Genomic DNA, 22,791 nt, shown 5'->3' on the forward strand with positions numbered 1-22,791 from the left:
GAAAACTCCAGGGATCCTTCCGTCTTCTGTCATTACAGATGTGTGCTGCTGTGACTGGCTTCTGTGTATACATGGTGGGTATCTGTATTCAGGTCCTTGTGCTTGTATGCAAACACTTTATCAACTGCTCTATGTCCTACTCTATTTGATTAAAATAATCATGGTCCTCTGACAGAGAACAAGCTCTCCTATACTTAGTACTACCTTTATTAAAATAATCATGGCACTCTGACAGAGAACAAGCTCTCCTATACTAAGGACTGCCTTTATTAAAATAATCATGGTCCTCTGACAGAGAACAAGCTCTCCTATACTAAGGACTGCCTTTATTAAAATAATCATGGTCCTCTGACAGAGAACAAGCTCTCCTATACTAAGGACTGCCTTTATTAAAATAATCATGGTCCTCTGACAGAGAACAAGCTCTCCTATACTAAGGACTGCCTTTATGCTTACCACTCCATTTTCTTCCCAAATGTGTGTGCATGTGTAAAATGGGCGAAATCTAGAAATATATAGCAGTTCTATGAGTATTAATCATTGGGTATTTTATATGATGGATTAAGTTATTGGAAACAAAAGGACATATATTTTTTTTTTCAAGACAGAGTTTCTCTGTAGCTTTGGACTCTGTCCTGGAGCTCCCTCCAAAGATCAGGCTAGCCCCAAACTCACAGAGATCCCTTCTGTCTCTGCCTCCCAAGTGCTGGGATTAAAGGCATGTGCCACCACCGCCTGGCAAAAGGAATATATTTGTCTTGAAATTTTTAAATTTCTGTGTAAAACACATGTACCAAATTACAAATAAAAGAAAAAATAGATTCAGCTATTCAATAGAGATATTTTGCATTTTCTCAGTAGGTGATTAAGATATATGCAAATTATTAAAGGGACAAACTAATAATGAAAGGATGAAAGAATGTTCAGGTGAAAATCAAGCATACATGTCATTGCCAAGAGATTTTATTGAAAAAGCATATTTCAATAAACATATGCTATATATAGAATTGACACAAAATAACAAAAGTGCTCATTTGAAAGGAATATTATGATATTTAAAAGTAAAATTCTCATTTGATTACTAATAAATCTTGGTGTTATTATTTGACATACTATACATAAGAGAAAAAAATGAAGACCTTCAAAAGGACTCAATACTGGGTGTGTGTGTGTTTGTGTGTGTGTGTGTTTATGTAAAGGTAGACTCCAACATCCAAAGAAATGTATTAATAGTTTGTAAGCCATTCATAAAGAACAAAGAGATACAAATTATTAAAGAGTAGATGAAAATGCAAAAAAACCCCTTTAGATGGAAAGAAAATGCACATATGGAAAAAAGTTCAAGCAGAGTGTGTGAAATGGGATATAACTCAGGACACATGAGCTACTGCAGAGCCATTACAGGTGTTTGTCTTTCTGTCTGTATTAGAAGCTGCTAACTTGAGAAAAACCAGATTTTTCTAGAAGCACGTATAGGAGAAAATAAGCTAAAACTATATGGCAAGGAGCTAGCAGGTCAAAAATGGTTACCTGGGAGAAAGCAATGGAAACACGTGAATATGATTTCAGGAAAACAGATAGAAGGCAGAGGCAGAGGGTCCACAACTTGCCACTGTGAGCATGACCAACCCTCCTAACTTCCTTCTGGTTATCACTTCCTCATTACTAACATCCTCCTATCTCTTCCAGAGGCCGCTTCATCATTTTAGTCTTAGTTATAATGCTTTTTTCTTCACTCAGCGCTTTCACAAGACTTTTTATGATCTATAGAGTTCAATTCATGCCAATTTTAAAGGTACTTAGAGGAAAACATAATGAACGATATGTGACACATGGTGAAATCTTAGTTGATTTAAAATTTTTAAAATTGTGTGTGCGGGGGTGGGGGGGGATTCATGTGCCACTGCACACACGTAGAGTAAGCAGACAATCTGCATGTGTTGGTTGTCTCCTTCCACTGTGTGGGTCCCAGATATCCCAGGTTTACAGACAGTAGTCTTTACCCGACGAACTTCTTCACCAGCACTCTGGTTGGATTTTAATTGATTAAGGAGTCTATGCCCATACAGTTTCATCAAGAGATGCACAGATATAAAACTGGGTCCACTGATAGACATTATGGAGACCATCCACATATCCAGTGAAAATTTTATCATAAATTGAAGTCAGCAAATAAAAGATGATAAAACTGATGCATCTAATGTCTGGATCTGCTTGTGAATGAGAAAAAGGAACTGAGAGACTGAAAGATGACTCAGCAGGGATGAAGGCTCAGGAGATTTACACCTTAAAAGCCTTTGTCATGGCTCAGCAAACTGAGACCTTTTCTCTACTGTTATTACCCACCTCTAGATAGAATGGCTGCCGTAAAAGAGTAACCCAGTCAACAGCTTTAGTACATTTAAGGGAGTAATAACTGCCCCAGACTAATAGAAACGGAAGTAAATTGTCATTAATTATCACTTTTCACTTAAATATAAACTGAACAATGGTGACATACTGACCAACAGTCATTTTACATAGAAAGGGAAGTTAAGGTTAGCAGTAGAAGGAGCCTAGCACTAGAAATCACACGGCCTATTAAGCAAGAACAGGAGGCAGGGAAAGTAAGTGAGAATGAAGTTAGTGCAGGTCACAAAAAGATAGCAGTGCAGTTTCCCAGGCGGTAGAGAACGTGTGTCTACCTAGTCTAGATTACAGAGAGAAAGAATCTCGAAACCCTTTTCTTTTTAGATCATAAATATTCAAGGTTAAACAAGGAGCAAAAAGAAGTAAATAACGTTTAAAAATTAGCTCTTAAAGTATTTGATTGAGCCAGGTGTGATGGCTATTCGTTAATTCCTGCACAGAGAAGGCTGAGGAAGAAAGACTGCACATTTGAGGACAGCCTGGGCTACAAGTAAGACTGTGAAAAAAATTAAAGAATCACACAATAAATAAAATGTTGTGTTGTGATCCATATTAAATTGAAAGGGAATAAGTTAAGACTGATTTCACAAAAATGTTAATATTTAACAAGCCATAAAGCTTTATGGTATGTATGAAACCTAGTCCTTTACTGGTTTATACCTACCTACTGAACACTATGGGTTCAGGCCCCTATACCTAGCCTACAATGAAGACAGAATCCCCAGTTACAGTATAGCACAAATATCACACACTTCTTGCAAGATATTAGTTAGCAGTTTACACATAATCGTTTGAAAACATCAAGGGCCAGAAATGATATACATTAAATAAATAAAAGAGAGTCAAGAGAATTGGCATCAAGTTTTACTGCTGTCTAAGCAGACAGTATGTATGATGCACACCTGTGAGGATCAGAGGCGTATCTGTCTCTCTATATTCTCTTAGCTTTCTTTGATGGCAAACAGCACAGACAGTAAGAACTTCTGGAACGTATACTAACCTGGCAGTGCCATCAGATGATGAAGTAACGAGATAGCGATCATCTTTTGACCAGTCAAGATCATAAATGATATTGAGGTGGCCACACAATTCTCTCATGAAACGTCCAGAAGGAATTTCATATACTAATAAAAATATTTAGAAATCAAATGTCTAGGATATCTTTAATTCAACAAATATATAAATTCACAATTTCTAATAATTTAGAAAAAGTTAAGCATTATCTGCAAAATTAAAGTAAAAAATATTTACAATATTAACACAATTTCAAAACACAAGAACTGTTTTAATTTGATCTCAGTTTACATAAAATTTTTATATGCTAAATTTTGACAATATTCTTTAATATGCTATCAATTACTCATATTGCTAGAATCCCCAAAGAACTTTTCATAGTCAATTTATTAGTAAAAACTAAACACTATTTACATTGCAATTCACTTTAAATAATTTATAACTTAGAATTTCATAAATAAGGTATTACTTTCTTCTAAAATGAATTAAATTCCAAAAATTTTTGGATGTAATGAGAAATATAAACTATTGCACTGTCAGAAAGAAATTCTAATAGTAAAATGTTAGTGCGCATAATGGAATTAGCAGCAAATGAGTTGAATAGACAAAGCAAGGTAGGGCAGATACTCAAGGAAATCTAAACTGAGTGCTCAACAACGACCAGTGCCCAAGCCTCTACTTCCACCTAGTGGTGAAATCAACCACGCTTCAGACAACTAAGCAGTTCAGAACCCAGAGCAAAATCGGGACTTTGGAAAATCTAATCCCCTGTAAAAGAAAAAAGAAGACTTGCAAATGGCGTTACAGAACTCAGAATTGACCGTGCAAGGCTTGGGAGAGCTGGAGGAACACTTACTTGAGAAAACGGTTGTTTCAGTAAGAACACTGAGCTTTGTGTTGTTACAACTATCTAATTCCTCTCTCCTAAATAAACACTGAAGAAACCGTAAAGAAAAAAAAAACAATGAAAATCAGAAGCCAAGAAACCACTCACTGATACAGAAGAGGTCTGAAGCTCCCAACAAACAACTCTAGTGCAAAGACTTCTTCCTATTCGATGACCTGTCCTACTCAAAGCAGGCTCCCAAGCTACTTTGAGTAGCTTCCCTAAGCATCTGCTTCCAGTGTGCATGCAGAAACAACCAGGGGCACCCTCTAATGCTGCGGTTGCTTTAGATTGAGACCAGCTGGGGATAAGAAGCAGTGCACCAAAGAACACAAAATCTAAATACAAGCAGAACCTGGAATTGGATGGCTATGGGGAACTATAGACACCTTCAAAATATTGCTAAGAATCTAGGCTCCCCACACAAGTATGTAAAGGCAACATGCATAATCAAGAAAAAACTGGGAGGCTTTATCTTTATGTGGGTGACCCAAAGTAGCTTAGGAACTTTTTAAAATTGTGTGCTAAATAACTGAAAGAATATCCCAGAATAATGCTCCCTGGTGAAGGGCAGCATCAGACTAGCTAGCTGGGTACAGTCTACAGGGGATTGATAACACAGCAGAGAACAAATTCTTTACAGAATGTGTCTAGGAGATTAACCCCACAACCAGAAGCAGTAGCACAGCTTAGATGGCCGAAGGAGAACAATGGAAGCAGAGCTATACTGCACTATGTTACTTCAAATACTCAGCTTTCAACATGAAGTTGTGACATGGAAACAGGCAAACAAACAGAAAAGTATAACTACACACAGGAAGAAAAAGCAGTTGTCCATACAGTAACCTGGGAAGCCCAGTTCTGATCTTTCTTAGCAAGACAATTAAACCTATCATTGTCACACGGTCAAAGACCTAAAGAAAGCCTAAGGCTCTCCTCACCAAAAAAGAAAGCATAGGTAAATAAGCAGAAATGCTAAGGGCGAGCCAAAAAGGAGCTTTGGAATTGAAAAGTATAATCACTGAAATAAAGAACTCAAGAGAATGGTTCAACAACAGACCTAAACTGGCCGAAGTATCACTAAACCTGATTTTAGGGGAACTGACACTATCCAATCTAAGGAACAGAAAATGAATGAAGAAAAATGATTAAGTGTCAGAGCCCCAATAGACAACACCTGTCTCCAAAGACAGATATGATGGCAGTCCTAGGAGAAGAAAGACAAAGGCAGCAAACAGAACATCTGGAAAAATAATGAAGGGATACTTCCAAAATTCATGGAGCAAGCTGGGTGAATTCTCAGTCAGACATCCCATAATCAAAGAATGCAAAGCTAGAGATGATTCTTATTATATTTGTTGAGATTAAAGTAATAAATAAATCTAAATATATAATTATTTAAGCACAGAATAACATTTAACAGAGAAAAATCTAAAGCACACAAATCATGAATAACCCTTTCATTCTCCAAAAGATAATAATGACAATTAATATGTTGGAACATGTATTTTATGAATATCATGAACCATGTGAAGCTAGGTTAAGTCCAGTGTGGCCTGAGAATCAGGGCAGATGCCCACGAAGAGCTGGCTTCTTCTAGACAACAAAAGCTAATGTCATTACCGAGATAAAACAAACAACTAAATCCAGAATATTATAATCCTGCTTTTCAAATATCCCAAGGCTAAATAAAAAGATCTCTTGCCTTTCTGCTGGCTTCCCTACCACAACGGGAGCTTTCTTTGAGGTCCTTCAGGATCACGTATTAGAATTTTAGCACATGGCAAAACTGCTGCACTTTGTAATTCAGATCATGACGACTACCAGCTAAATCACAATGGGCTAAAAGTTTCCCATGATACTCAACATTCTCCTTGTACTAGATGTGTATATTTAAAATAGACAACGTTTATAAAAATTCACCTGTTGGTTAAACAAATAACATCTTTCATTCAATCTTCTCATTCTGAATAGATATTTACAGTAACCATCCCTTTATTTTAAGAAATATGATTGATTTACTAGGAAATTGTTAAATAAGATTTCAGTTAACTAAAAACCCAATATTGATCACACTGAATACAATCGGGTCAAATAGGTAGCATCATTCTTACGTATAATCGGATATCCATCTCGGCTGGCACAGGCGGCTGCTAGTATTCTTCCGTTGTGGGAGAAACCAAGACAGAAACACCCGCGCTCTCCAGCGTTCAGTGAGAAGAGGTGCTTGTTAGGGATACGACAAGCCTAAAAAGAATTTATTAAAACTACATAAATTAGAAAACATTAAAATAAAATGACCCCATAATTTCCATTACCATAATTTCCTACTAAAGTTCTTTTACTATAACACATAGGAAAAGAAAGACACGTACGCAGAGTAATGAAAAACTATAAAAAGTTATTCTTTTAGTACAGAATTGGTTTTCCATAAAACAAATTTATGTCTAATAGCATTTAGGTAATCTAAAGCACAAATAAACAATTCAGTATCTAATGCTCCAACACTATTATTGTTATATTGCTTTCATACAGCCACACTAAGAATGTTTTTCACCTCCTTACTCAATGACAACAGTCACTTTTCCTAAGGTCAGAAACATGTGAAAGCTACAAATGCCATGCATGTCCTAGTTTAAATTCAGGATTTAGGAATGGTCATCCTTGGCTTTTCTCTCCTAAAATAACCACCCACTGTTGCTATCTCCAAGACAGAGAGCCTTGCTTTCTCTGTGGTTTGAGTTATTCATGGTCACTATGGTCTGAAAATATTATGTGGGGAATTCAGAAATAAATGATTTCTAAGTTTTAAAATGTGTTCCATTCTAAATTGTGTGTTGGAATTCTGCCACCTCACATCCTACCCTGGATATGAATTATCTCTGGTTATTGTATCAGTGTTAAGCATTTTACTGGACCATTAGTGGTGTGGGAGAATGGTCTGTATTCTGTCAATTATATTTTAAATAAACGCTGAATTCCAGTAGTTAGGCAGGAAGTATAGGTGAGACAACCAGACAGGAAGTAGAGGTGGATCACTGAGAATAGGAGAATTCTGGGAAGGAGGAAGCCCATTCCTCTGGAGTTCTGGCCCAATCCCAGAAGAAGCAAGATGTGACTGCCCCGCTGAATAAGGTACTGAGCCACATGTCTAACCTGATAAGAATAATGGGCTAATAATGAGCTATATAAGTTATAAGAGCTAATAAGAAGCCTGAACTAATGAGCCAATCAGTTTATAGTTAATGTAGACCTCTGTGTGATTTCTTTGGGACTTAGCGATTGCAGGGAACTGGGCAGGACAGAAAACCCAGTCAACACATTAGTAGTTGATTAGCTGTTAGACTATCATGATATTGCAGTGTTTGTGTTCAAATGATCTGTATTTTCATTAAGGGTGGTACCAAAGCAGTGCTGCCAGCCAATTTCAAAATACCAAGCTGTAAAAATACTTCCTTTAAAAGTGTAAGGATGAGAAAGCCTAGTTCCTGAGCTACTTAAGAGGATGAAGTAAGTACACACAGAGCCCTTATTGTATATCATGAACGTTGACATCACTACAAATGTCTTTAGCTATATTCATCACAACAGCCCTACAAATAGTTATTATCAGATGACTGTAAATATTTACTAAATAAAGCTAATAAAGATTATTCAGATGGTCAGGTCAAGCTTACTGGATGGAGGAAGTTGGTGCCAGGAGCACACCTTTAATCCCAGCACTCGGGAGGCAGAGACAGGAGGATCTCTGTGAGTTCGAGGCCAGCCTGGTCTATAAGAGCTAGTTCCAGGACAGGAACCAAAAGCTACGGAGAAACCCTGTCTCGAAAAATCAAAACAAACAAACAAACAAACAAACAAAAAAAACACCAAAACCGCTTTTCTCAAATATTTTGTCAGAGCAATGGCAAATGAACAAATGCAAGCATCATCAACCCTCTCACCTGACCGGGGAGACGTTTCCACTTTATCACTTCCTTTGAATCTTCTAATCCAGGTTCTGTGTCTACTGAACTTGTGTCACGGTGGCGTTCACAATACACGGGTGTACCTTTTTCCTCCTGAAGAGCCATCATAGAGCGGTAAGATGGCTTTATCTATGTGTGTAAGAAAAATGAGAAAATGTTAAAAGTGCACAAACACGCTAAAGCCATGCACACTTATGGAGGTCAAGTTGTAGGAATTAATACATTTCTTCCTCCACGGGGGTCATGTGGAAGTCAAGAATATTGTCAACAAGTTGTCATATTTTTAATGTACATAGTTTTTAAAGTGCTGAGACAAAGCACACGTGGTGCTCACACCTTTAATCCCAACACTTGGAAGGCAGAGGCAGATGGATCTCTGTGAGTTCAAGACCACCCTGGTCTACATAGTGAGTCCCAGGACAGCCAGAGCTACATAGTGAAACCCTGGCTTGAATAAAAACAAACAAACAAACAAACAAACAAACTTCATAAAATTAAAATACTGAGACAAATGGTATGGAAACCTTTTAGAAACACAAGCCAGAATTTTTTTTCATTTGTATATCATTCTAAATGAAATAAAAGTTATTTGAACTATTCTCCTATAATCACAAAACTTTAGAAGTTTATATAAAATAGTAGATTCCAATAGTAAAAATGGCTTTACTTAATTATTCTTATTTCATTGTTTGTTTTAGTTTCTGATACAAGGTCTCATGTAGCTCAGGCTGCCTCAAACTTGCTATGTATTTGAAGTGAGCTGTGTATTCTATATTCCACTTCTGATGTGCCTGGGATTACAGCCCTTGTGTCTGCTTCTTCATAAATACCTACCTAATGTTATGCCATGCCTCCGATATAACATGATTCTGTTAGCTTAAAGACAATCACAAAACCAATATCATAAAAAAATCTGAAATTCTTAAAAAAAAACCCTACGATCTGATGGATTTTATTTAATTCCATTTAGACCAATGCAAATCAATCCTGTGCTCAGAGCATACAAAATCAGCTACAGACTGTACAACTTACATGAAAGATTAATATAAAAAAGACAATAGCATAAGCTTTTCAATCTTATGTTCATTTAGAATGAGATCATTAATAATGTTCATTCGTAGACAACAGAAGTAGAAATGCTATTCGCTGGTTAATAATATTTACTGATTCTAGTGTAAAATATGTAAATCAAGATCTGCAAAGTAAAGCCCAAGTATGATTTGGTTCACTACTAGTTATTATGAATAAAGATGTACTGGGACACATTAAGGTGTTCTTTATTTTCTGTGTGCCTTTATGGCTACTCTCCTACTACAACGTTGAGAAGTTTTGACACCTGACTACAAAGCCTAAAACATTTTATTTATTGCCCTTTATATGAAAATGTTTCCCAGTACCAACTTTCCATCTATTTATTTTCAACTACAAAATAAAAAATTATGCCAAAACAGTTTTCTTAACAGTGAAGTCTACTCCTTAAAACTTACAAGTTCGTCTACTCTTTTAACTGTTATAGACTAAACACAGTCTTTGCAGGATTCTTTCTATTACAGAAACCTGTTAAAATCATTCTGAGAGCTTAGATCTTTAAATATGGAAAGTACATTAGGTCATCCTTAATTTTGATAATAGAGGAGAGACATTTATATTTATTATTAACTTAACTTACACAGTCTGGAACTTTCAGTCCTCGTACGGTTACGTACAATGTTGATGGATAACGATTTCTTGGACACTTGGACCACCATTCAAAAACCTCAACAACATTTGACTGGGACCGAGGTTTGGTGGGTGGGTAGTAGAGCTGGAGACGAAGTTTTGAATTGATGTTTGCGTTTCCATTGGCTCCCAGAAGCTTAAAACAAGATTTTGTGTAAAACGTTATCTTTTTTGAAAATACACATTCAATAAAGCAATCACAGAGCCAGAAGCTTGGTTTTAAAAGACTAAAATAGGTTGAAATGGTTTAGATGTACAGAGAAAAAGGGAGACGAACCCAGCAGGAGGCACTTTCTGATCAGCATGGCAAATCTGAAGACATTTTCCAGCAGCACTCTTTTCGGCTGCAAAACTGCTGCAGACTGCTGAGAAAACATTTACATCATGGCAGCAGAAAAAGAGTGAGCAACAAACACTTGTTTGAAATAATTATGATGAAGAGGAAAGTACATATTACTCTACACAAGCATTTCTGCTTACTGTCAGTACTTTTTCTCTAGCAGTGCTAAAGATGAATCCTACTGAGGTCTTGCAGGGCCCCCCAAGTGCTCTGTTACTAAGCTATATCCCGAGTAAACTACCCAGGCTTGTCTTGAAATCTGGACTCAAGCAGATCTTGAGCTTATAGCCCCCTCCCCCCTACCCCGCCTCAGCTTTCCCAGTATCTGGAACTACAGGACTACATTAATACTTTTAATGAATAAAATGGTATACACAAATCATTTTAAGATAAGTTAATTCAAACCAACCACTCTATTTTTCAGTATTTTAGTTTACCTTCTTTGAAAGGCCTATTTAAAAAGCCAAGTAAACAAAACAAGATAAGCAGATGAATGGAGAGTATTAGGAAAAGAACTCAGCAGTTCAAATGAAGCTTTCTTTTACTCCATAAAAGCTAAATAGGAAATGCCCTTGTAAGCACTGTGTCCACTGTGAATTTAAGAAGAAAGTTAGTGTTTTGCGGCAGTTCACGGAGTTTTCAGGTGGCTAGGACTGGAAGTAAGGCACCGAGGGCAGGGCATTTAGTGCTGTTGGCTAATGCAACTTGGAAAGAAGAAAAAAGAGCCAAGGAAGGCTCAGTGTAGAGTTGTCCCAAAACCTATGATGACCGAAGTGCCATCACAATGTGAGGATATCACATGAGACTGGCAAGTCCTTAAGTGTGACTCGTGTAACTATGGAAGTAAATTTTTAATTATATTTCATTTGAATTAATCTGAGAAAAACATGATATGTGTTACTTATGGTTATAAACTCACGAGCCTAGGCAGATAATATGAGGAGAACTAAGAGACAAGAGGAGCGGTAAGAGATTCTCCAGGATAGTCAAAGCTGAAATGTCCAGTAAGTAATTGTATTCACAAATCCGAAGAACAAGAAACAAAAGTGGGTCTAAGAAAACTGTATCCTTCAGTAGATCTTCAACCCTCCTGTGTGTCTGTAAGTGTGGGGAGATAGTGAACATGAGAAACTCCAAGAGAATTATGTAACAAATTTAATACAACCATATACAGCAAATATAAAATAAAAACCAAAATTGCTCAAAGAATTAATCCAACAGAAACTACTGATAACTTTGTAAAGCTTGTAAGTTTTACAATGAAGAAAAAGACACATAGTATTACAAATGGGAAACACACAGAATCCATTACCCCTTATAGGATCAGAGATATGGACTCAAGAATTCATACCTTCTAGCAATGATTCAATATGGATGAATTAAGACTCATTTGATCTTTAAAAGCAAAAAATAAAATGTTGTGACATAAGTGAGTAATTGCAGTTTATAGCTCATACAGCAGATATGTACAAAACTTAACACAGAAGAAATATGAGCAGTTCCTAGTAAACTGCTTTTTGTTTAAAATATTATTATTCTTCACAATGTTCTTTAAAACTTAATAATGGCTTAGACTCTCCCATCTATCCAGTGCTCATGTTATGGGGTAAGAAATTCAGGGTTGTTGGCTGAACAATGACTGGCACATTGAAAAGGCTAAGTAGTATCTCATAAATTGAACACAAGATGGCAGGAATGTATGTATCTTTGAGTACAGTTTCTTTATGGTCAAAAAGTATAAAAGGTACACACTGGGTAATCAGTAAGTATTTCAGCCTCTTTTTGTTTTGTTGAGACAAGGTTTTCTGTGTAACAGCCTTGCTGTCCTGGAACTCACTTTGTAGACCCAGGCTGGCCTTGAATTCACAGAGATCCGATTGCCTCTGTCTCTTGAGCAGTGGAATTAAAGGCATGTGCCACCAATCTACCCCCCCCACACACACACTTCATATGTTTTATGTGCATGTGTGTTTGCCTGCATGTATGTCTGTGTGAGGGTGTTGGATCCTCTAGAACTGGAGTTACAGACAGTTGTGAACTGCCATATGGGTGTTGAGAATTGAACCCAGGTCCTTAGGAAGAGCAGTCAGTGCTCTTAATCACTAAGCCATCTTTCCAACCCTATTTCAGACTCTTAATAAGTCTTGCTAAGACTTGAGTCAACAACTCGTTGAGACCAAAATGACTTAGTGAAAAACACCCAGTAAAACTTGGAAGAGATTATTTTAAATGTATTCAAAAAACAGGTGATAACATACCTTAAGAAATGCCCAGGCAATTTTCCGAAAGCCACATTCTTGGTTTTTAACCTCAGAGTTATTCTTAATTTCATTCATGCTTAAAAAGTCAAGAATCTGTAAATATATTTTTAAAATTATTCCACAGAATACTAGACTGTCTAAATTTAATATTCTCTATGGACATGTTATCATCTAGGTATTTAAAATGTCTACCTTACAAGGAATAAAAAATATTTATCTCATTTGCTTGTTTTCAAATTAACTTATCCAACTATTGAGGATTCAATTTTGATATTAATTCCTTTTATTAGAATTTATTTCAAAGCATTAACCACCTCAAATATGATAACTATAGCAGTTAATCCAGTTCTGACTCCTACATATTGTATAAATACTGAAAAGTCACACTTTTACCCCATAAATATACAGGATCATGGCTGTGTCTGTTTTGAAGGTAGGGTTTTTCTTTGGATATGCTATGACTAGGCCTCTCGAGGTTTTCATCATATCTTCACCCTGCCTGCATATTAAATATCAAGGGGGTATAGGCAATCTGCCATAGATGGTATTCCAGATACTTGTTTGAGGATATCACTTTGAATTTAATAAATCTGATTAAAATAAAAAAGCTCAGTTGAGATAACAAATCTTTACAGAAGGCTAGGGATCCACCTCTCTGTCCTCTAGTGCTGCGACTGGACATACATACCACTGGGCTTCACTTTTAAGTGGGTCCTGGGGAGCTGAACTGAGGTATCCATGCTGTGCAACAGCATTTTATACACTGACCCATCCCCCCATCAACAACATTGGTTTTATGCAAATTTAATGTTTTCTGTGCATTCTTAAGTACATGCATGCATGGAACTACAAATGCAATACATTCTATTTTGCAAACAATTTTCATACAGAATGAAATGGATATCTATTTTTATGTTAATATATCAACATGAATATCATTTTAATGGTTACCTACCTGATCTATATATATTTTATTCTCTTAAATTATAAAAAAGTAGCAATAAATAGCAAATAGTAAGTTTTTATTAAAGTTCCTTGAGATACATTATATCCTTTAAAAACATAGCTTTGTATAAATCACACATAATGTAGTCACAGATCTATCAAAAACAGCTCTAAAAAATCAATCATCAGCTCTGGTCATTGCAGTTTCTTGCTGTTCTCATCTTAAAATTCTCCAGCTTGGTTATATTGAATGAGTGACTTTCTCTATTTCCCCTTTGTTATGGAAAGACAACATAAGCCAGACAAAGAGGAACATCATACTTTTGAGTTATTGTGGGAAACAAACTGCCCATACAGACAGCTGGAGTGCCTTTAGGAAAATCAATGTCCTCCCAGCCCCCTGGCCTTTGCAGCTGAGAAAACTGGAACAAGTCAGCTCAAAGTCTGCCCATGCCACAGGGCTTCCTGACTGTTCTCACCCTTCTACTCCACATCTAAGAAGTTCTGGGCCATTTTATCATGTGTTACATTGTATTTGCTAACCGATCTGCACATGCTTCTCTACTTTTCCAGGTTACATGCGTATATTTAGATAGTCTGATATAGTCAATGACTTTGCTTTTGTGAGATGGATTCACAATGGAGGATTACAGTCAAATGGATGATGGCATTTGTGACTTCAGTTCATAATCACTGAGCTGATGTAAAGATTACAAGACATTCTAGAACAGTCCAAATGATTTAACTCCTAGCACTGGGAAGAAGCTAGCAAATGTGCCATCTCTGTTTCTAAAAGGGCTTCTCATTGGCACCCACAGAGCATACTGCAACAATAAATTCCAGGCATTAAATTCTTACATTATCGCATTATAAAACTACTAAATTTATAACTCATACTTGTATGATATTTATTAAAATTGAATTTTTTCTTTAATCCATACCTCAAAGAAGAGAATGACTTTTGGACACTCATCAAACTCTCGAAGCAAATAGGGAAAATTTTCATTAAATATAATTTGTTCTTCCCATTCTGGAAGTCTTGATTTTAACTTTTTAAAGTCATATGGTTGAGTCATAATAGGAAGAATATAGTCCACATTGTCTTTTTCATAATAAGATGAAACAGGACGTTCACTGTTCAAAGACAAAGTTTCCATTACTACAATTCAATACACTTTTTTAGAAAAAGAGAGAAAAATGTATAGTCCATAAAAGAAGCAGAAAAATAGCTATAATGGCACAAAAGCAAAAATAATGTTCTTTAACATATAAAAACTATAAGTTTTATTAAAAATTAAAACTGATGACATCTTACTACAATCTTGTATTATATTTTTTTCCTTTGGGTCACATAATTTATTATAATAGAAAATCAAAGATATGAATAACCTTTAAAGTACAGAGCTAAAATAGCAGCTACTTCAGAAGTTTAAATGAGTGCATGATAAAATGCATAATAACTCCAAATACAACTGTAAAAAAAGAACTCTTTTGCATCCTATTTTCTGTGTATGTATTAACACAAGAAATTAAGTGGGTGTCTTTTGTTTTGTAATAATCTTAATGTTTTCCTCCCAATATCCTTTCAAGCAAATTTTATTTTGAATTAGTATAATCTAGTATAATGATTTATTTTATTGTTTTTTAAATCTAGACTTTCACACATGCATTCTCTCTAGAAATAACCTCAGGGGAAAACATAGTCATTACACATTTGCTCACCTCAGGTCCATATAAGACATTAACCTCAAAAAAAAGCGGGAGGTTAAATAGTAGAACAGTCACAATATTTACAATGCAAATTTATGACCTAAATACTATGCTTGATAGACTTTCCACTCAAGATAGATGCACTTCCTCCATTTCCTCTCTAAAGTCAAGTTGAGGAATGCCTGTTCTCTAATACCAATCCACAGCTCTATGCCTATTAACTTTCAGGCATGAAGGGCAGCAAACAGGATTTCTATTTCAGATAGTTTCAACTTAAAAGTGGTTTAACTTTTTAAAAATTACCTGTCATCTTTCTTGACATATTGACCGGTATGCTCATCAACCACATGAATTTTTACCATTGGGTGAGAAATCATAAAATCTGCCTTAAGCCGATCAGTTCGGTGAATGTAAACCCCCATGACAAGATCATCGTCAAGCAAACATTTGGGATGAACTGGACTGTCTCGGCTTGTTATTTCATGAACACCATCACTATTCATGTCTTCCTTCTCAACCAGACCTACGGCAGGGAAGAAACACCAGTGTCATAATTACTCTCACGTTAGGTTTACACAGAATTCCTCTGACCATCTCCAGTGCCTTTCTCCGCTAACAACAGACCTTCCAGGGAACAAAAAGCCTCTGACAGCTTTCATTCACCAACGTAACAATTTGCAGTTCTAACATCAGGGGCTTAAAAATTAAATTTTTATGTCACAAAGCAGCTACAAATCATATCCTTCTTTAGTTAAATTAAGTCAGGAACTATAAACTCATCATACAGACCCAGTTATTAAAAAATGAACACCTTATTCCACAAGAATTAAGATACACCAATAAGTGTAGGTTGACTTATTTTAAATTATATCCTTCAGTTTTCAGAACAAGTTTCTAGGGCCAAGTTACCCCACAAAGACACATAATTTTTATTTAATTAGGCAACAAACCTGCTTTAGTCTTCTTTTTTGTCTTTTTGGGTTTGGGTTTTCTGGTCTCTGGCATATTGTTATCTCCCTTCTTGTCTGCTGAGTGTATTTCCTCATCAGGCTGAGATCCTGGAGTAGCCGTCTCAAGGGAACGTTCTTTCTTTTGTTCATCTGCAGCTGCATTATCACAGACGTCTGAGGTACTGCAAGTATAACCCAAGAATGAGCCATTATAAATGTGTTATTTTTATAATTATTATTTATGGTATGAAAGAATAAATGGTAAATAGAAAAAAGAATAATATATCATCTTCCTCTTACAAATGTCATCATTTGGAATTTTCTTATATAAAAAACTAGGAACCATAGATAATACTTTCTACCTGATGAAGAGCTACATATCCTGGAAGCCAGCGTAAACAAAGCTATAAATGCCACAGTGTACTCTCAGCACCAAGTAGACTCAGGCATGAGGACCATATAATTAGCCTCAGGAGCAAATTGTGATGCTGTCTAAAAGCAAATAAGCAAAGGGGAAATAAAATAGTATTTCATGATTACAGACCTGTATTACATGGGATTTCAGAGTATCCTCTTCCTGCTGTTGACTAAATGATTAATGAGCAAATGTCTAAATCACTCAAAAAGTAGAAGAAAATCTCAAAGTTTGTTCTTAAGAAACTTTAGCCACACAACTTTTGATTTCTAGACAAAGTTCATTGCTTTTGATTTCCAGAGGCTGGTATATGACTACATTTTTCAGAAGTCTTGATTAAAATAAAATCTGCACCACATGCATACAGCAAGAAGTAACAGGCAGGAACAGAAACTGGCCTATTGGAGTCTGTTCATAATTTAAGAAGTAAAAATATGCCTTTAAATAATAAAAATTAATTTTCAACATACTCAGCTATCTTTTGAAAAAGAGCACTGAGAAATAAAAAGATTATGTAAAAAGTACTTCATGTAGTTATTCCCAAAAACTATGCTATTTTTAAATTTTTTTCTATTTATTTATTTAGGTTTTTCGAGACAAGGTTTCTCTGTAGCTTTGGAGTCTGTCTTGGAACTAACTCTTATAGACCAGGCTGGTCTCAAACTCACAGAGATCCACCTGCCTCTGCCTCCTGAGTGCTGGGATTAAAGGTGTGCACCACCACTGCCCAGCCAAAACTATGCTATTTTATCAGTCACAAAATACTACTCTTACAGGACAGTCACATTGGCATGCCACCATCATGTACGGCATAGTCTGAGTTAGACTTCATAAACTAGTTCTCATTTCTCGTGAGAACGTCTTCCTGTTTCCACACTAATGTGGTAATGACTCACAGTACACTATGAGCAGCAGCCTATATGATGGCCCCGGCGGATCTTTGCTTCTTCATGTTCAAGTTTTTCAAGAATCCCACTCTATGACTACCTGCTGGGCCTCATCACCCAGTTCCAATAAGATACAGGAAAATGGATGCTATTTTTAACAATTTCACTTCTGTCTTGCTATTACTCTGTCAGAACCTTGCCAATAGTTACACAAATGTTATTTGTATAACAAGGAAGAAAACATATCCACCCCAAAATCAAAATGAATTTGTGCATGTGTCTGTTTGGGTATAGGGGCTTTCTGAGACAGGGTTTCACCATGGTGCTCTGGTAGGTCTCAAATTCACTATGGAATGTAGGCTGGCCTTGATCTTCAGAATCTCCTGCCTTGGTGTCCAAGTGCATCACATGCATGAAGCACCATGCTCGGCAGGCCTGTTATTTCAAAAGTGGGTATAAGCGGGTAAATGTAGTCAGTGTGGAGCTAGACTGTTGGTGTTCTGGCTGAGCCTCTTACTGGTGCTGGGGCTTATACCACCCAGCTTCTTAGAAAAACAGGATCATCCCATTACTGCTTCTCACAAGGCCATGGTAAAATGATTCAGTGAGTGAATTCTTATAAAGCTTCTAGCAATAGCAAACATAGTACTGTATAAAGGGTCACAATTATCCCCTCGGTGGCTGTTACAAACGCAGCACTAACATTCTTTGTTACATTATAGTTTTCACTCAGAACTGGAAGATACTAGTGTGTGTTTTTATTTGTCAATGTGAAGTACCTCTTTTCAGGTTTAGATGGGACCGGGACTTTCTTCTTCTTCTTTTTTCTCTTTTCGCTGCCCAGTTTGTCATCGTGTAATAGAGTATCTGCAGGAAAATAAGTCAGCTGCTCTTTTAGTTTCTTTCTTATCTTCTTCTTAATCTCCTTCGCCATTTCTTCAGCCACCTGGAGCTGATAGGTGTCCGCCAGTTCCTCCTTCCCTTCAGCCTTTTCTCCTCCGTCATTTGCATCATCGCCTGCCTCTGACTTGGCGCTAACATTCTGCTGTGCAGAATCCGCGTTCTCTGGAGTTTCTTGTTCCATTTCTCTTGTGGTCTGGCTAACTCTGATATGTATTTTCTTGCTTGCCTTCTTCTACACTAACATTGTCCTCTGAATCTTCAGCTTCTGATCACGTGCTCCTCAGTGCTCTAGGTTATTAGTGTTAATTTGAGTTTCTAACGTATCCTGAAGAGTACTCTTAGGGTGGCAGCCTAGGAGAATATACAACAAGAAAGGCTCAGTTCAGCATAGATCAAGTGCTTAAAGGTAAAATAAAGATTGATGCCCAACACTACTGAGACAATTACTTGGTTTTTTGTTTCATTTCGTTTTTGGATAGAATGGTGCTTCTCTTGAGCATCTGATGCACATTCTCAATTTAGAGTTGCAGACTTAAGATTAGAAATCTCTAAAAGTGATTTTAGATTAACTGAGTTAATTAATATTGATAAGAGTACTTACTTAAGGTCTTTACAGAAATAAATTAATTGTTCAGTTGCTATTTCCTTACTGGTAGAGTAATCCAAAATTTAATTTGGCTAAGATATGTTAGAGAAAACTCATCAGAAAGTTATAGATAATAAAATCATTTCAAGTTTCCCAAGGAAAAAAATGCATGGGTTATTAATATTGTGTAATAATTATACTCTCAAGCCAAGATTGTACAGAAAGGCCATCCTGCATTTTTCAACTATATCACTGAAACATTAAATATTAACTAGCAATTCAAGTGACAAATATAAACACATATCCTTTTGCTGAATTTACTTAAGATAAATTTTTAATAAAACAGCAACGGGCTAAAATTCATAAAAGAATGTTTCCAGTTAGAAAGTACATTAGAGAAGTCTCAATCCTGAATATCTACACCCCTAAAAGACCCACTTATGTAAAAGAAATATTACTAGAACTCAAGGCAGACATCAAACCACACACACTAGTAGTAGGAGATTTCAAAACACCTCTCTCTCCAATGGACAGGTCAATCAGACAGAAACCTAATAGAGAATTAAGAGAACTAATGGAGGTAATGAAGCAAATGGACTTAACAGACATCTATAGAACACTCCACCCAAATAGGAAAGAATATACCTTCTTCTCTGCAGCTCATGGAACCTTCTCGAAAATTGACCACATACTCGGAAACAAAGGAAACCTCCACAGATACAAAAAAAATATCAGTGTCCACCTGTGTTATCATATCACCACGGATTAAAGTTAGAAGGCAACAACAATTGTACCCCCAGAAAGCCGACAAACTCATGGAAACTGAACAGGCAACTACTGAACCACATCTGGGTCAAGGAAGAAATTAAGAAAGAAATTAAAGTCTTCCTTGAATTTATGAAATTAAAGAGACAACATACTCAAACCTATGGGACACGATGAAAGCAGTGCTAAGAGGAAAGTTCATAGTACTAAGTGCCCACTTAAAGAAAACGGAGAAAACATACATTGGGGACTTAACAGCACACCTGAAAGCTTTAGAAAAAATAAGAAGCAGACACGCCCAGGAGGAGTAGAAGACTGGAAATAATCAAACTGAGGGCAGAAATCAACAAAATAAAAACACAGAAAACAGTCCAAAGAATCAATGAAACAAAAAGTTGGTTCTTGGAGAAAATCAACAAGATCGACAAACCCCTATCCAAACTAATCAAACAACAGAGAGAGAACATGCAAATAAATAAGATCAGAAATGAAAAGGGGGACATAACCACAGACACAGAGGAAATTCAGAGAATCATTAGATCTTACTAAAAAATCCTGTATGCCACAAAACTGGAAAATTCAAAAGAAATGGACATTTTTTTAGATAAGTACCATATACCAAAGCTAAACCAAGACCAGGTGAACGATCTAAATAGACCTGTTAGTCACGAAGAACTAGAAACTGTTATCAAAAATCTCCCTTCCAAAAAAAGCCCAGGACCAGATGGTTTCAATGCAGAATTCTACCAGAACTTCCAAGAAGAGCTAATATCTATACTCCTTAATGTATTTCACAATATAGAAACAGAAGAGTCATTGCCAAATTCCTTTTATGAAGCTACAGTTACCCTGATACCAAAACCACACAAAGACTCAACCAGGAAAGAGAATTACAGGCCAATCTCACTCATGAACATCGATGCAAAAATCCTCAACAAAATACTGGCAAACGGAATCCAAGAACACATCAGAAAAATTATCCATTATGATCAACTAGGCTTCATCCCAGAGATGCAGGGTTGGTTCAACATACGAAAATCTATCAATGTAATCCATCATATAAATAAACTGAGAGAAAAAAAACATACGATCATTTCATTAGATGCTGAAAAAGCATTTGACAAAATTCAACACCCCTTTATGATAAAGGTCTTAGAGAGATTAGGGATACAAGGGTCATACCTAAATATAATAAAAGCTATTTACAGTAAGCCGACAGCTAACATTAAATTAAATGGAGAAAAACTCAAAGCCATCCCACTAAAATCAGGAACACGACAAGGATGTCCACTCTCTTCATACCTCTTCAACATAGTGCTTGAAGTTCTAGCAATAGCAATAAGACAACATAAGGGGATCAAGGGGATTCGTATTGGAAAGGAAGAAGTCAAGCTTTTGTTATTTGCAGATGATATGATAGTCTACATAAGCGACCCCAAAAACTCTACCAAAGAACTCCTACAGCTGATAAACACCTTTAGTAATGTGGCAGGATACAAGATCAACTCCAAAAAATCAGTTGCCTTCCTATACACTAAGCATAAGAAAACAGAGAGGGAAATCAGAGAAGCATCACCTTTCACGATAGCCACAAATAGCATAAAATATCTTGGGGTAACTCTGACCAAGGATGTGAAAGATCTATTTGACAAGAACTTTAAGTCTTTGAAGAAAGAAATTGAAGAGGATACCAGAAAATGGAAGGATCTCCCTTGCTCTTGATTGGGAGGATCAACATAGTAAAAATGGCAATTCTACCAAAAACAATCTATAGATTCAATGCAATCCCCATCAAAATCCCATCAAAATTCTTCACAGATCTGGAGAAGACAATAATCAACTTTATATGGAAAAACAAAAAACCCAGAATAGCCAAAACAATCTTATACAATGAAGGAGCGTCTGGAGGCATTACCATCCCTGACTTCAAACTCTATTACAGAGCTACAGTATTGAAAACAGCTTGGTATTGGCATAAAAACAGAGAAGTTGACTAATGGAATCGAATAGAAGACCCTGACTTTAACCCACAAACCTATGGACACCTGATTTTCGATAAAGGAGCTAAAAGTATACAATGGAAAAAAGAGAGCATCTTCAACAAATTATGCTGGCAAAACGGGATGTCAACCTGTAGAAGAATGAAAATAGATCCATATCTATCACCATGCACAAAACTCAAGCCCAAATGGATTAAAGACCTCAATATCAGTCCGAGTACACTGAACCTGAAAGAAGAGAAAGTGGGAAGTACTCTACAACACATGGGCACAGGAGACCACTTCCTACGTATAACCCCAGCAGCACAGACACTAAGGGCCTCATTGAATAAATGGGACCTCCTGAGACTGAGAAGCTTCTGTAAAGCAAAGGGCACTGTCACTAAGACACAAAGGCAACCCACTGACTGGGAGAAGATCTTCACCAACCCCACAACTGACAAAGGTCTGATCTCCAAAATATATAAAGAACTCAAGAAACTAGACCATAAAAGGCTAATCAACCCAATTATAAAATGGGGCACTGAGCTGAACAGAGAATTCTCAACAGAAGAAGTTCAAATGGCCAAAAGACACTTAAGGTCATGCTCAACTTAGCGATCAGGGAAATGCAAATCAAGACAACTTTAAGATACCATCTTACACCTGTCAGAATGGCTAAAATAAAAAACACCAATGATAGCCTTTGCTGGAGAGGTTGTGGAGAAAGGGGTACACTCATCCATTGCTGGTGGGAATGCAGCTTGTGCAACCACTTTGGAAAGCAGTGTGGTGGTTTCTCAGGAAATTCGGGATCAACCTACCCCTGGGCCCAGCAATACCACTCTTGGGAATATACCCAAGAGAGGCCCTATCATACAACAAAAATATATGCTCAACTATGTTCATAGCAGCATTGTTTGTAATAGCCAGAACCTGGAAAAAACCTAGATGCCCTTCAATGGAAGAATGGATGAAGAAAGTATGGAATATATACATATTAGAGTACTACTCAGCAGTAAAAAAAACAAGGACTTCTTGAATTTTGCATGCA

At 36.5% G+C, this 22,791-nt stretch overlaps 1 protein-coding gene across 4 annotated transcripts in view; it reads right to left on the reverse strand.

The window, feature by feature from the left end:
- The window catches only part of Ahi1 (Abelson helper integration site 1), a 148,454-nt gene that overhangs the window by 111,060 nt on the left and 14,603 nt on the right, over nucleotides 1-22,791 (reverse strand). For all 4 annotated transcript variants that reach the window (XR_012907697.1, XM_075947891.1, XM_075947902.1 and 1 more), the window contains exons 2-10: nucleotides 18,284-18,758; nucleotides 16,203-16,384; nucleotides 15,556-15,775; nucleotides 14,484-14,676; nucleotides 12,595-12,690; nucleotides 9,947-10,132; nucleotides 8,254-8,406; nucleotides 6,424-6,556; nucleotides 3,410-3,533 (exon numbers count right to left, since the gene is read on the reverse strand). Coding sequence is in view for 3 of the 4 variants with exons in the window: in XM_075947891.1 (XP_075804006.1) it covers nucleotides 3,410-3,533; nucleotides 6,424-6,556; nucleotides 8,254-8,406; nucleotides 9,947-10,132; nucleotides 12,595-12,690; nucleotides 14,484-14,676; nucleotides 15,556-15,775; nucleotides 16,203-16,384; nucleotides 18,284-18,588 (1,592 nt within the window). In the remaining variant the exon portion in view is untranslated. The remainder of the gene's footprint in view (nucleotides 1-3,409; nucleotides 3,534-6,423; nucleotides 6,557-8,253; nucleotides 8,407-9,946; nucleotides 10,133-12,594; nucleotides 12,691-14,483; nucleotides 14,677-15,555; nucleotides 15,776-16,202; nucleotides 16,385-18,283; nucleotides 18,759-22,791) is intronic.

This window comes from Microtus pennsylvanicus, chromosome 1, assembly GCF_037038515.1.
Source record: "Microtus pennsylvanicus isolate mMicPen1 chromosome 1, mMicPen1.hap1, whole genome shotgun sequence".
Classification (NCBI taxonomy): domain Eukaryota; kingdom Metazoa; phylum Chordata; class Mammalia; order Rodentia; family Cricetidae; genus Microtus; species Microtus pennsylvanicus.